The 15706-nt window shown below is 49.1% G+C and overlaps 1 protein-coding gene across 3 annotated transcripts in view; it reads left to right on the top strand.

Annotated features, from left to right (window-relative positions):
- The window catches only part of ATF6 (activating transcription factor 6), a 376474-nt gene that overhangs the window by 165443 nt on the left and 195325 nt on the right, over positions 1-15706 (top strand). For all 3 annotated transcript variants that reach the window (XM_075067999.1, XM_075067998.1, XM_032804925.2), the window contains 2 exons: positions 1797-1910; positions 4679-4781. In XM_075067999.1, coding sequence (XP_074924100.1) covers positions 1797-1910; positions 4679-4781 — 217 coding nt within the window. The remainder of the gene's footprint in view (positions 1-1796; positions 1911-4678; positions 4782-15706) is intronic.

The raw sequence follows: 15706 nt of genomic DNA, 5'->3' as shown, positions 1-15706 counted from the left end.
TGCATTCCCCACTGCCTTTGAGATGCAGATCCCCTGCGATGCAAAACCTACCCAGATCACTCCGCAGTTTGCGCATTTTAAACCTGAACTCTCCTGGGGGCTGAAAGCCCAGACGGGGGGCCACTCTCACCCAAGCTAAAGTGCCACGGTGTTAGAATGCACGGAGACAGCAAGAGCCTCCCTGTCTCCATCTGCCCTTTCCAGAGGCTGCAAAACCCATCCAACCACCTGGCCGGCTCAGGGGCACCGGGGCACAACCCCCTCCTGGGCTGATGCAGTGCCAGAGAAGGGGAGAGGAGAGTGGGAGCATGAGGTGGCAGCAGGGCCAATCAAAGAGAGGGGCCAGTTGCGACTTGCAGTGCCTTCCACCAGTCCAGGCTCCCCCTTTAAAGTCCAGGGGCCAGGAGAGAGTCACACAAGCTGCTCATGCAGCATCTGGGAGCCCTAACGCAGCTGCTTCCCAGAGCCCAGTCCCCCCAGTGCTCCCTGAGCCCCATGGACAGGGGCTTTGGAACTCACATCCAAGATCACTGAGGTGCCTTTCCACTGCATCACGGGGAAGAATCCCTGGCCAGCGGCTGCCTTCCCCTCCTGGAGGAACTCATTATTGGAGAGCAGCAGGCTGAGTGGGGCCGGCAGCTGGCTGAGCTGCTCAGCGCACTGCCGGCCTGGGGTCCCAGCCACTGGCCCCGATCAGCCCGCTGCTGGCCTGGGGTCTCTTTCACTCTAGCCAGCAGCGGGCTGAGCGAGGCCGGTGGCTGGGACCTTGGCTGGCAGCAGCACGCTATTAAAAATCGGCTCTCATGCCACCTTTGGCATGCATGCCATAGGTTGCCGACCCCTGGCCTAGAGTATGAGTTAGCAGGTCCTATCTCACTAGATCAAAGAGCAGGCCACTTGACCAGAGGCTTCTCTGCACATTGGCCAGAGAAGGCTGTCTCTTTGGGTAGGAAATCTATAGGGCTGCTGTTTGGTCTGTGCCCCTTACATTTGTGTTACATTATAAAACTTGAAATCAATTAGAAGTATGGTTACAATATGCATGCAAATTTGATGATGTCTTTGAGCTCCTGCCAATTGGACAGAATGGCCTGTGGTGCAGATTTAGATAACTCCTGGGCTTCAGTATTTCCACTTATTTATGGCTAGGGCTCTTTCTCCTCCAGTCATGCAGAGCATCACCTCCTGGAGCCTGTACACTGGAGTTAAGGTTCACCCAGGTTCACTAGTCCACGTACAAACACAGTGCTGTAGGAACAAAGCAATTGCTGTGGGTAGAAGGCTTGTTTTGAACGGTTGATGTAGAGATGAATTTATTACAAGTGATTTGTAACATCTGCAAATCTAATCTGAATGATTATCATTTTATTTGTATCAAGTTAACACCTAGGAACCCGAGTCATGGACCAGGACCCCACTGTGCTGGGTACAGAACAAAAACAGTCCCTGCCCCATGGAGCTAACAGTCTAAATAAGATTTACAATTAAACTGCTAACTTTTTTGGCTTGTTTGTGTGAGAACTATGATTTTTGGCTTAAGAGGCAAATTTTGTTTTTGGCTTCCATACTGCTGATGTTTCCCTGCATTGGGTTCTACGAAAATCCTGAGGGAAGAGAGAGCAAAATACTGGGTTACTAGGCACAGATTGTCATCTTTCTAGAAGAAGAATCTGTTGGAGCAATAGTAATCTGTTCATTGGCTCTCTCATTGGCCCTTGGTGATACATGTTCATTGGGGGAGGTTGAAGGAACTTTGAAAGAAATTTGAAGGGATTTTTTGGTGTCTTTATTTCTAGGAATGAACGTTCTGTTTCTGATAACAAAGCCTTAATGGTAGTAACAGAAGACCCACTATTGTATATTTCTCCACCACCTTGTCAGCCACTGATCAACCGGACCGAGTCTCTCAGGTTAGCAAACATTGATTTCCAAGGGCTTGTTTTTCAGTTTGTAATTATCGTGTGAATTCTGTGTAGATTAAAAGTGCCAGACTGGCAGCCAAGGTGCCTGGCATTCCTTTGTTTATATCCATACTAGATACATTGTGAGCAGTGGCAACACAAGCTTCCTCACTGTTCTACAGGTGTGTTTGAATCCTGGTTTAGCTGGCATCTAAAAGTTACAGATGTGGGAAACTCAATATAAACTGGGTTGCTTTAAATGGATCTTAGTGTGTTAAACCGGTGTAACTTTGTGTGTGGACACTCTAACATCCATTTACACCAACCTGACCTATATCAGGTTACCGACACTTGTAACTTACAAGTGCAAGCTAAACCAATAGAAGCCATGCTTAAACCAGTGTTAGAGTGGCCACACACAATGTTGCACTGGTTTAATTAACTCAGTTTAACTTTTTACCTTTTGTTAAACCAGTGCGCTGTTTTGTACCAGGATGTAGACAGTCTGACCTAGTTGTCAGAGTAGGAGTCAGGTTTAGTGGGCTGTGCTGGTGTCCAGATAGGGGAACCAAGCCAAGGGGTCAGCACCAGAATCAGCTACCAGTTACTAGATCCAGGAAACAATGCTGAGGGTCAGAACCAAGGTCAGATACCAAATACCAGAGCCAAGGGTCAAGCTTCAATCAGGGTCAGAAGTCAGAGGCCGGGGTCAGAGCCAGGACTGGTCACTAATGACTGGAGGTGAGGTGTAAGGGGAGGAACTTGAGGAGAGGTACAGAGCAGGAGCATGGTGGGAACAGGGGTGAGGCAGGAGCATAGCAGGAATCAGGAACAAGGTTGGGTGTGGGAGGCAGGCACAAGCAGGGTCAAATGCAGCCACAATAGGAAAACACCTTGTTGCTTGGATAAATTTCCTGTGCCATCTTCTGGCTCAAATAGTGTGGATGGACCAAGCTGTGGAGCTGGGCGATCCTCCAATCAGGGCTCCTGTGGATGGCGCCTTGGCTGAGCCATAGTCCTACTAGCTCCTCAGCCCACCAGATTTCAGCCACCATGGGGTGCAGCCCAGGACGTAGTGGCTCTCTGGGGACTCCCAGGCCTGGGTTCAAGACCCAAGATGTCACATGCATCTTTTGTGTACGGACTAGGCCTTAGCTCCCACTTGCTCAGCTGACTTGCCTCCCTTTGACCTATGAGACATTCTGGATTGTCCCATAATGCATTTGAGCAGGCAGCAATACAGTAAGGATGGTGCCTTGCACTTGATGGGATCAGGGGATTCCGTAGGATGCTGGCCCAGTGCTGCATCAGCAGCTGGAACCTCCTACCTGTCAAGCATATGCCTTCCCCCAAAGTCAAGGGGCTCTGCCTCCTGACAAAAAGAAACATTGGAGGTTTGTCCTGCGCCTAGCACAAATGAACTAGAATCCTGGGACTGTTTCCAACAGAAAGCAGCTACTTCTCCTTCCCAGCAATCCAGCAGACCCCACTCTTAGTAGCAGCACTGGGCTTGAGCTTTCATCCTTTGTTGAATTGAGAACAGCTGAGAGGTAGCTTCATGGAGGGGATGTGGAGCCATCCTTTTTGGTTGCTAGGAAAGTGTAGCAGCCAGCAGGGAGCTGGGAATTGACTACTGAGCACTGAAGACCATTGGCTTTCATGCATACAAAGAGGTCAGTTCCTGGTGTGGGAGGGAGAGGCGATTATCTGTGGAGTTTAGGGTAAGAAAGGTGAGGAAAGCATTCCTGGGGAGCAAGAAGAGCCATGGAGAGTAAAGAGAGAGGGGTGGCAAAGAGAAGAGGGAGCAATGGGAACAGGGAGCAATTTTTCCAATTGCCTAGAAAGTAGAGTGTATTTCTCTGCAGGATGGGGAACTCTAGGTGACTTACTTTTACTTTTTTCTCTGTTATATAAGAAAAGCAGTTCCCTGTCTTCCCTATCCCCTGTCCTAAGATAATCAGAGACTCCCAATTCCCCTGAAGGCACTGGACCCTCCATTCTGATGCTGTTAGGTGGGATACTGACTTTCACTCACCATCAGCTTTCGCTCACTTGGAACCAGCAGCCTAGCCTACTCATTACTAGAGACGAGTAACAATCATAAAACATTGTAACAATTCTCTGAGCCATCCAGTCCACCACAGATCTACCTGTGTCTGAAGCTTTTTCATTAATCAAATTGTGAAGTTAGAAAATTTATTATAAAATGGAATTAGACGCCAGTTAAAGACAGATACACACAGGTCATGACTTTTTCCCTTAAACATCATAAAGTAAACAAAGATACAATTGAAGTTGCTAATACTTTCTTTGCCTTGATGGAAGAACTGGAATTGTGTGGTTTCTAAAGACATGAATTCATCCCTGGATATTTTTTCTTTTCTTCTTTTTTTCCCCTTTACTCTATTAAATTTAATTTTTGAGTATTTAATCTAATTTTATTCTTGAGTTGGTAGCCTTGTGATTTAAATTCTCAATATTGCCCCATTGCTTTCAGGATTTCTGTTTGTTCAATTATATATAGGAACCACTGTCGGTGGAAAAATCCAATCCAATATTAACACATGGCAGATATTTAGCTATGAATTCTCTTTGAACTTGTGACTAACACTCATGGCCCAGTGTTAAAAGGAACACAATATAAAATGTTAAGATGAGCAAAACCCTAACATTAAATCACAATAATTTTCAAGTGGATTGTTAAAATGCTGCTCAAAACCCAAGACGTTTTGACTCCTTTTTTAAAGACATGCCTAATTTAATGCTGCATTTTACAGATTAAATCACGAACTTCGAGGGTGGGTTCATAGGCATGAAGTGGAAAGGACAAGGTCTAGAAGAATGTCAGAAAACCAGCAACAGAAAACACAAGTTGTCCAGGTAAGTTTGTACTGCTGAATCATTAGCAACACAAATTAACTGCTGGCAACATAACCAGCTTTCCTGAGATATGGCTCATTCCACAAGGCTTTTATGTGCAGTGAAATTGATCAAAGATTAAATGTGAAAGAGAGCTGCAGATTGGTACAGCAAAGGGTTAACACACTAGTTATTTCTGGAGTCCCTGGTTCATAGAATCATAGAAGATTACAATTGGAAGAGACTTCAGGAGGTCATCTAGTCCAACCCCCTGCTCAAAGCGGGACCAACCCCAGCTAAATCATCCCAGCAAGGGCTTTGTCAAACCAGGCCTTAAAAACCTCTAAGGATGGGAGATTCCACAACCTCCCTAGGTAACCCAGTCCAGTGCTTCACCACCCTCCTAGTGAGACAGTTTTTCCTCATATCTAACCTAGACCTCCCCCACTGCAACTTGAGACCATTACTCCTTGTTCTGTCATCATTCTGCCACCATTAAGAACTGTCTAGTTCCATCCTCTTTGGAACCTCATTTCAGGTAGTTGAAGGCTGCTATCAAATCCCCTCTCTCTCTTCTCTTTTGCAGACTAAAGAAGCCCAGTTCCCTCAGCCTCTCATCATAAGTCATGTGCCCCAGCCCCTTATCATTTTCATTGCCCTCCGCTGGATTCTCTCCAATTTGTCCACATCCTTTTTGTACTGGGGTGCCCAAAACTGGACGCAATACTCCAGATGTGGGCTAATGAGTGCCGAATAGAGGGGAATAAACACATCTCTCGATCTGCTGGCAGTGCTCCTACTGATGCAGCCCAATATGCCATTAACCTTCTTGGCAACAACGGCACACTGCTGACTCATATCCAATGTCTTGTCCACTGTAATCCCAGGTCCTTTTCTGCAGAACTGCTGCTTAGCCAGTTGGTCTACACCCTGTAGCTGTGCATGAGATTCTTGCGTCCTAAGTGCAGGACTTTGCACTTGTCCAGATTTCTTTTGGCCCAATCCTCCAGTTTGTCTAGGTCACTCTGGACCTTATCCCTAACCTCCAGCATATTTACCTCTCCCCCTAGTTTAGTGTCATCCGTGAACTTGCTGAGGATGCAATCCATCACATCATCCCGATCATTAATAAAGATGTTGAACAAAACTGGCCCCAGGACCAAGCCCTGGGGCACTCCGCTTGATACTGGTTCAACTTTCAACTTGTTGAAGTTCACAACCAAAAATGGTCTCACCTTAAGTTCTTGGCAGATATTCGTCCACATCACAGAACTGCTATACAGTTTGGCATGGTTGTAAACCGCTGTTCAAGGGATGCCAGGACTGGCATAGCAGTGGATTTGGCAGATAAGGGTTGAGTGGTGTTACAAGAGCTGTGAATGAAAGCTGTAGATACCTCTTCGACTCTATGCCTTGCTTGAGTTTTGTCTTTTGTGAATAGTAAAATCAATATAAATAAACTTTCAAGATAGAGACCCAAAGGAGAGTGTTGAGACTGTAAATCTTTTTGTACTTAACCTAATACATGTGGTTACTTCTATATCTTGAATGCTGCCAGCTCAGTCTATAACACCAAGCATAAAAGGAATCAATGTCAATAGTTAAGATTGCCTGACTCTTTCCAGCATAAATCACTGTTTTCAGATGGTTTTTACTTTGCCATATTTTAAATATTCAGGCTGAATTTTTCCATGGTTGCACTCTGCTTCAGGCTGAACAAAAAAAATCGTCAAAATTAGTTCAGCCATTTGAAAGAACAAGATTATGCAAAACAACCATTTTCCCTGTTTTAAGAAAATATTGCCAGCCACTTAATTGAAAAGTTTTAGCATCTGTGTACTTTGGAGCAGGAATTTCAAATTTGGTGAGGAGATGGTCCTAGGGCCAGGGAGGTGCTTTTGGCTGACTTCATGAAGATCCATCCAGCATTGGCAGAGTTATAGGCTTCTGAAAATTGTCATATGCACAGGCCCAATAAAGCTTCTTAGAGGCTGTTGCAAAAATCTCTGAAGATTCCATCTGCACTAAACATATTTCCAGCTCTGCTGACTTTGATCTGCACCAAGGGTACTGCCAGGGCCCACTCAGTCTCCTACATGGCCCAGGCCCAGATCTAGAGCTCCAGAGAGGATGAAGGTGCAGCAGCAGCAATGTGCCCCTCCTTCATCCTTGGTGTAGGAGCCAGAGGGAAACCTTCCACTGATGGGTAGTGTGAATTCTGTGCACTTAACAGTCCTTATTATCAAGTTACTTTACCTTAGGAGCAGGGAGAGCATCAGTCTCATGCATCTGATGAAGTGGGTTCTAGCCCACAAAAGCTTATGCCCAAATAACTTTATTAGTCTCTAAGGTGCCACAAGGACTCCTCGTTGTTTTTGCTGATACAGACTAACATGGCTACCACTGTGAAACCATTCTGTAGGTGTGACCTCTGTTCTTCTTTGGGTGCTTGCTCATGTCCATTCCATTGTAGGTGTGTGTGCTCCCCACATGTGCTGGTGCCAGAAGTTTTTCTCTCAGTAGTATCCATAGGTGTTCTGGCTTTGGCGCCCTCTGGAGTGGTGCGTGTATGCGCTGGTATAAGGGCCACCGCCGGGGCCCCCCTGCCCCTTCAGTTCCTTCTTACAACCAGCGATAGTGCTGAAACTTCCCTTGCCTTGTCAAGCTTTACCTTTTTCCAGTGTTCACTATTTTGATTCTGCTGTCCCAAAGGACATCCAATATTGCGTTTCAAGAATGTGTGCAACCGAGATGTCAAAGAAATGGACATGGAAATGGCAACTGGGAAGATCGTACTCAAGACCACAGTCTTTGGAAACAAGAGCTTAAAGGTCTCCAGAGTTATGAGAGCAAAGCAGTCCAACTTAGCAGAGGAGAAAAGAGCTCACAGAAGGCAGAGCCCAAAGGGTCAAAACATCACCTTTAAATGTGACAGATGCAGCAGAGATTGTCTCTCTCGAGTGGGTCTCTTCAGCTACAGCCTCAGCTGCCATAAAACCAACTGAGTAAATTCTTTACCTCTTCTAGTAGGAAGAGAGCCTGAGACATAAGTCCTTGTAATAGAGGCCTGGTATGAGGCAGGACCTGCTTACAGAATCTGTCAAGAACAGGGCTGATACTGCAGAAATACACATTCCTAAGAAGTGCAAGGCACAGAGTAGTCACGCAAACACATCCCGATATCAAGTGGTGCGAGAACATCCCAATATTAAGGATGGTACAAAAACATTCCCCAAGGATAACAGGAACACACTGCCCCTCCTAAAAGATAAGGTAAGGATGACAGTACATAATAAAGATGTTTTGATCAAGCCAACATGTATAAAGTGATGGGTGATAACTAGCTATGCCAGGGGGAGTAACTAACAATGTCAGAGGCAGTACATAACTTGTTTGTATCAGGGTATAAAGATGTATCTCAGAGGGAATATCTCTGTCCAGCCAAGGGAGGAGGAATGGAAAGCCCTGTCATTCACTGAGCTGCATCCATTGTCACGGGCATAAATGTTTTAGTATTCTTGTAGAGTCTGCCAGGTGCTATTACCATGCTTTGTCATCAATAAACCTGGCCTGGTGCCTTCGTACCTTAACCGATCTTGTGGTCGTTGAGCAGTTCACTCAAGGTCTGCTGTGCCGACTGCCTGCACAGATATGGGGCAGCACAGAGGAAGAACACACACACTCAGCCGAACATCTAACCACACCTCCCAGGGGTGCATACCCATGGTCTCTCGAGACTGAAGGATGCCTACTACTGTATATAGTTGTTATAGTGTTTTTCTATATAGTTTAATAGTTCCCACAGTATTTAGTGTAGAAGTAGTTAGTCCCCTACAGGACTTGGCCAAGGCTTTAAGCATTGCGATTGCTGCAAAAAAATTATAACACTGTGCCTGTCAGTGATTCCTGCCAAATCTGTCTATGGTGCTTGGGGAAAACCCATGTGAGCAACAAGTGTTGCATCTGTAAAATTTTCAAGCTGCGCACCAAAAAGGTGCAGGATATTTGGTTTTGAGTGCTTCTTATGGAGTTGACCCTCGCAGTGGCCTCGAACCGGCCAGATCAGACTCCGTCCTGAGCACCAGCTGCTTTGGTGCAAAGCACACTGCCGACACCAACCTTTGACTGACACTGATCCTGGTCCCCAGTGCTGGCTAAGAAGCAGAAAAGGCCTGGTAGAGGGTGGTCTGCTACACCCTGTAAGGGGAAGGAGAGAGCCGGAAGCACCGACATCCTGGCATCAGTCCACAAAAGAGCAAGAGGACGCCCAGCATGGAACGGGCAGGCTGGTGGCAACGGAACTGCCCTGGTCCCCAAAACAAGTTTCTTCCTCAAGCTTGGACAGCTAGGAAGATGCACTGCCTGTGGGCCAAGGTAACCTGTCAGGAGCATCGGGATAACCGCCAGCACCGCCAGTGAGCACATGGCCTCAGATCCAGTGGCTGGCTCTGTGGCACCTCCCGGGGGGGTCTTCTCAGTTGTCAGAGCATGTGCACCCATCAGTCTCAGGGACATCTGAACAGCAGTTGGCAACAGTTTCTCGCCCGCCCCCTTACTCAGAGGAGGAATCAGAGTAGGGTCCCCAAGAGCAGCCAGCCTCAGCCAAGGCTCCCCCAGCAGGGGAAACAGAGTTGACCAACCTGCCTGAGCCTGCCTTCTCATCCTCTGCACCTGATGAGGCAATGGCAGGGCCTTCCTACACGGTTCCCCAGGATGATATAAAAGCTTACCAAGAGCTACTTAAAAAGGTGTCAGCAAACTTGGGGCTAGAGACTGAAGAGTTGTTGGAACCCTTCGATGCCCTGTTGGACGTTTTGAGTGCAGCAGCCCATGGGTGGCAGGTGTCATAGGCTGGGTGAGGTTGTGCCCCCCAGTACCGCCAGGCATGGCCCCGCCCATGCACCACCCCCAGGTCCCTCTCTGTAGCTCCCTTTGTGTGGTAGCCCCAGCTTGGGCTGGGGCCATGGAGCCCTCCCTCTGGGCATTCTGGGGCTGCGCTGCCCACCCTCTCCGTGCTCCAGGGTTGGGACTGCGCCACCTGCCCTCCAGCACTTGGGGGCTAGGGCTGTGCAGCCTGCCCTCCCGCCGCTCTGAGGCTGAGGCTGCGCCGCTCACCCTCCTGGTGCTCCAAGGCTGGGGAAGCTGGGGCTGCGCCACCCGCCACTCCAGGGTTGGAGCTGTGCAGCCCACCCTTCCAGAGCTAGGTGGGGGCAAGCCTGGGGCAGGGGCTGGCGGCCACGGTGGGGAGATTTTGGGCCACAGTTGGGAGGCAGGGGGCAGAAGAGGCAGGACCTTGGATGGAAGGGGCGGGGTTGGGGGCTAACCTCCCCTAGCTGGTGATTCACACACCGCCCATGCGGCCACCCCATCTAAGGTGGCCTTGCCCATCCACGAGTGAGTGGTGAAACTGATCACGACCTTGTGACAAACTTCCTCCTCCAAGCAGGCGGAGAGGAAGTATTATGTTCCAGCCATGGGCTTTGAATACCTTTCTACCCACCCCTTCCTGAGCTTGCTGGTCATATCCGTGGCCAATGAGCATGACAGACAGGGGCAGCTGGGCTTGACCCATAAGAACAAAGAGGTGAAGAGGCTCGATCTCTTTGGCAGAAAAATTTATTCAACTGCCAGCATCCAACTGAGAGTGGCCAATCACCAGGCCCTGCTTGGCCGCTATGACTATAACATCTCACAGTCTATAGCCAGGTTTGTGGATTTGATGCCTGGCTCTTCTTGAAGAAGGCAAGACAATGGCAATGGTAGCCCTCCAAGTAGCCTCAGACTCCACAGCCAGGACCATGGCTTTGGCCATTTCCATGAGGAAAGAGTCTTGGCTGCAATCATCTGGACTGTTGGTAGAGGTTCAGGAGTCAATCCAGGACCTCCCCTTTGATGGCTTGGCACTGTTTTCAGAGTAAACAGACAACAGATTACTTGGCCTGAAAGATTCTAGGGCTGCTTTATGCTCCCTGAACATTTACATGCCAGGACCTGCAAGGAAGTGGTTCAGACTGCAGTAGACCCAAATTCATGAGTCAATCCCAATTGGATCCCTTCTGCAAAAAGGGTAAGGGCTATAAGCACTGACAGGGCCAACTGCCAGCCTCGTCTGCTCACTCGAGCTGTACCCGCCACCGGCTGGGTAACAAACAGGCATTTTGAAGAGTGTGCTCGAAGGTGACCTACCAGCCTGTATCCTGGATCCAACACCCCTTTTGTTTTCCAATGGTTTATTGCCCTATCACACTGCTTGGGTTTCTATAACGTCAGACCAATGAATGGTCAGCACTATGGCAGGGAGGTATACCCTCCATTTCCTTTCTATACCTCCCTCTCCCCTCCCCTCCCCTCCCCGCCCCTCTTTAGTGACCCTTCTCATAAGCATCTGTGTGCTCAAGAGGTGCAAGATCTTCTGTGGGTGGGAGCCATGGAGGAAGTTCCACAGCATTTGTTACCAGTTCTGCTCTCTACAAGGTCTGACAATGGCTCACTATCCAATGCCTTCCTCCTGTCATGGTCAGGTGACGTGATGTATGCCTTCCCACTGATTCCACTATTTTTTTATTCCAAAGGCCAAGGGGGGCCTACGCCCCATTCTTCACCTGTGAAACCTCAACAAGCACTCAAGAAGTTGAAGTTCCACATGGTCTCCCTGGGCTCCATCATTCTCTGGATCTGGGAAACTGCTTCACCACCCTTGATCTTAAAGACGCTTACTTTCATATTTTGATATTTCACTGCCACAACAGGTTCTGACGGTTTGTAGTTGGGAACACCCACTAACAGTTCACAGTGCTCTATTTGACCTAGCTATGGCACCAAGGGTATTTATGAAGTGCACGGCGGTAGTCGCAGCCTACCTCAGACGTCGTGGTATCCAGATCTACCCATTCCTTGACAGCTGGTTCATGAAGGTTTGCTCCAGGGACCATGTCCAACATCATGTTCCAGTGCTGCAAGCCAGCTGTCAAGCATTGGGACAGTTGATAAATGAACAAAAATCAACATTGGCACAGGTGCAGAGGACAGAATTTATCGGAGCAGTACTCTACCTGAGCCAGGGTGTTCCTGCCAGAGGCCAGGTTAAGAGCGATGTCAGATCTGATAACCCAGGTCACTGCCCACTCACCACAGCCCGAGACTTACATTGTCCAGTACGGGAGACTTCGCCTCCGACCTCTCCAGATGTGTCTGGCATCTGTCTGCTCCCCGGCCAGACATGACCTGGACAAACTTCTCATGATCCTGCCATGTGTACTCACCTCCCTGCAGTGATGGTCCAACATGAATCTGGTGTTGGAAGGTGTGCTGTTTATTAATATGTGGCCCACAGTGTCCCTAATTTTGGATGCATCCACCCTTGGTTGGAGAGCGCACCTTGGTACACTCAAAACTCAGGGGCTATGGTCTCGAGAGGAGCTATTATTGCACATAAGTGTCAGAGAGCTCAGGGCTATCCACCTGGCTTGCAAAGTGTTCCTTCCCCATCTGTCCAGTTGTGTGGTGCAGGTGTTGACAGAAACACAGCCTCCATGTTCTATGTCAGCAGACAGGGAGGAGCTCAGTCATTGATCCTTTGTCAGGAAGCACATTGGCTATGGGACTTCTATATCCAATATACTATCCACCTGGAAGCCTCGCACCTCCCGGGCATGAGGAACATGCTGGCGGATCACCACAGCAGGTCCTTTTTGTCTCACCACGAGTGGTCTCTCCACTCAGAGGTTGTCAGGATGCTCTTCCAGAAGTGGGGAGCTCCCCCAGTGGACGTGTTTGCCACCAAACAGAAAATTTCACCAGTTCTGCTTTCTGCAAGGCCTTGACAATGGATCACTATCCAATGCCTCCTCCTGTCATGGTCAGGCGACCTGATGTATACCTTCCCACTAATCCCACTGATCAGCAAGGTCCTCTTGAAGATCAAGAGGGACAAGGCACGAGTCATTATGATCGCCCCCGTTTGGCCTTGCCAGTATTGGTTCAGCACGCTTATGGACTTAGCAGTGGCAGCCCTGTGGACACTTCCCAGCCACCTGCTCTCTTGGAATCATGGACGATTACTATACCCGAACCTCTCCTCTCTCTATCTCACAGTGTGGTTGCTGAATGTCTAAACCCTGAGGAACAAGCCTGCTCTAGTCAGTTGCAGCAGGTCCTCTGGGAGAGCAGAAAGCCCTCTACCAGGGCAACATACCTGGCAAAGTGGAAGCGCTTCTCCTGATGGGCGCTGGAGCGGAATATCTCTCCAATCCAGTTGTCTCTACGATCCATCCTAGATTACCTGCTTCACTTAAAGCACCAGGGCCTTGCGTGTTCATTGATCAAGGCCATATCAGCCTTAGTGGCCATATCAGCCTTCCACCCTCATGTCCAGGGGTAGATCGGTATTCTCGCACAAGATGATGATCAGGTTCATGAAAGGCTTTGAAAGACTTTTTCCACTGGTTGGGACCCAATTCTCCAGTGGGATCTCAACTTAGTCCTCTCCAGACTCACAGGCCCTCCCTTCAAACCTCTGGCTTCCTGCTCCCTTTCACACCTGTCATGGAAGGTTGTGTTCCTTGTAGCTGTTACCATGGTGAGGTAAGTCTCAGAGATTAAAGCCCTCACATCAGAGATGCTGTACCAGTGTTCTGCAAGGATAAGGTCCAACTGCATCCCCATCCAGCCTTCCAGCCAAAAGTGGTGTCACAATTCCATGTCAACCAGGATATCTTCCTCCTGGTGTTCTGTCCAAAGCCTCACACATCCAACGAGGAGAAGCATCTGCACACCCTTGATGTCAGGCATGCCCTGGCTTTCTACCTGGAGTGCACCAAGCCCTTCCACAGATCTACTGAACTCTTCATTGTGCTGGCTAACAGGATGAAGGACCTCCTGATGTCTTCTCAGAGGATTTTGGCATGGATCATCACCTGTATCTGTACTTGCCACCGATAATGATGGCTCATTCCTCAAGGGGTATCCAGGACATCTGTAGAGCCACAATGTTGTCATTGGTACACACACTAACGACACACTATGCCGTCACCCAGCAGGCCTGAGATGATGCTGGCTTTGGCAGAGCCATATTCATGAACTCCTATCTGCCTCCAGAGGTACTGCTTGGGAGTCACCTACAATGGAATAGACATGAGCAAGCACTTGAAGAAGAAAAGATGGCTACCTTTCATAACTGTTGTTCTTTGAGATATGTTGCTCATGTCCATTCCATGACCCACCCTCCTTCCCCTCTGGTGGAGTTCTGGGAAGAAAGGAACTGAAGGGGGGGCAGCAGTGCCCCTAATACCAGCACATATGTGTGCTATTCCAGAAGGTGCCAGAGCTGAGGGAAAAACTACTAACACCAGTGCATGTGGTGAGTACACACACCTACAATGGAATGTAGATGAGAAACACATCTTGAAGAACAAAAGTTGCAAAAAGTTACCCTCTTTTTCTTGTTCCTATGCCTGTGACCTTGCATTTGACTGTATCAAAACATGTTTTGTTTGATTGGGCCTGGCTTACCAAGCAATCAAGGTCACACTCTTTCAGTGACCTGTTGCTGTCATTATTTACCACCTCACCCAGCTTTGTATCATCTGCGAACTTTATCAGCAATAAGCTTATACTTTATTCCAGAGTATGGATAAAAATACTGAGCAGCATAGGGTTGAGAACCAGTTCAAACAGGATCCCTCTGCAAACACAACTCACTGATGTTTCCCTGGTAATAATGAAGGGCCAGATCCTAAGGTGGTGAAACTTGGCATAGCTCTGTTTAAGACAATGTGTCCACATCAGTTTACACCAGCTTATTGTGGTTAAGCAGCAGGGTTCCTCCCTCTCCAAGTCCATGAGAGGCACCCTGCCTCACTACGTCCCAGCATGTCGCCTACCGTGGGGAATTAGTGGGGCGACAAGAGTCTATAGCTTCAATCTATGTTCAGGGGGCTGAGCAACAGACACAGGTAGCCCAGGCCCTTAGTCAGGACAGGGTAATGAGTCTATAGCTCAGGCCTGTGGTCAGGGCTGAACAGCAACTGGAGTTAGCTAGTTCCGGGCCCTCAGTCAGGCAGGGCAATCAAGATCTATGGCTCGAGCCTGTGTTCACGGCCAAGCAGCAATGGGTTCAGACATCCTATCTCCTGTGGATGGCTGACAAACACTGGCCTCTTGGCCGAGAAAAAGGGAGAGTGCCACCCTAGAGTTGGGGACAATGCAGGCCCACCCACTCAACTGCGTCCTGGCCCAGGGCCCTAACAATGGAAGAGTGGTCTGCCACGGGGTCAGCAGGGATCCTGACTGTAACATGCTGACCTAAGCTCAGGTAGTGCTGCAGCCAGACTAGGGTCGGCTGCCCCGGGCTACTTCCTAACTCCCCCTTGGGTTGTACCTGGGACTGTAAAGGGCTCTTCAGATTGTCAGGGCAGAAGGCCTGTGGCAGTCCTGGCAACTTTTCCGTGGGCTGGGCAACATTCGGCTCCTGCAGCCCCGGCCAGTCCTCAGCTCCCCAGGGGCCTTCAGCAGTCTCCCAGCTGGAGGGCGAGCAGGAGGCGACTGTTTCCTCCAGCAGCTGCAGCCCAACGGAGCTCCCAGACCTGCCTTTTCTACTTCCTGTCCCATCCACTGACTTCCAGCGAGAGGGATGAGCACAGCCTGACTCTGGCCACCAGGGCTCAGTGAGGGGTTCCTCCCTCCGCGAGTCCGTGGGAGGCCACCCCACCTCACTACACAGCTGAAGAAAACACGGTTACTCACCTTTGTAACTGTTGTTCTTCGAGATGTGTTGCTCATATCTGTTCCAGTAGGTGTACGTGCCACGTGTGCACGTTCGTCGGAAGACTTTTACCTTAGCAAGTCCAGCGGGCCGGCAGGTCGCCCCTAGAGTGGCGCCGCCATAGCAGGTAATATATACCCCTGCCGGCCCGCCCGCTCCTCAGTTCCTTCTTGCCGGCTACTCC

Source organism: Chelonoidis abingdonii, chromosome 7 (assembly GCF_003597395.2).
Source record: "Chelonoidis abingdonii isolate Lonesome George chromosome 7, CheloAbing_2.0, whole genome shotgun sequence".
Classification (NCBI taxonomy): domain Eukaryota; kingdom Metazoa; phylum Chordata; order Testudines; family Testudinidae; genus Chelonoidis; species Chelonoidis abingdonii.
Note: the sequence above shows the minus strand (reverse complement) of the source record. Positions and strands in the feature narration are given on the sequence as shown.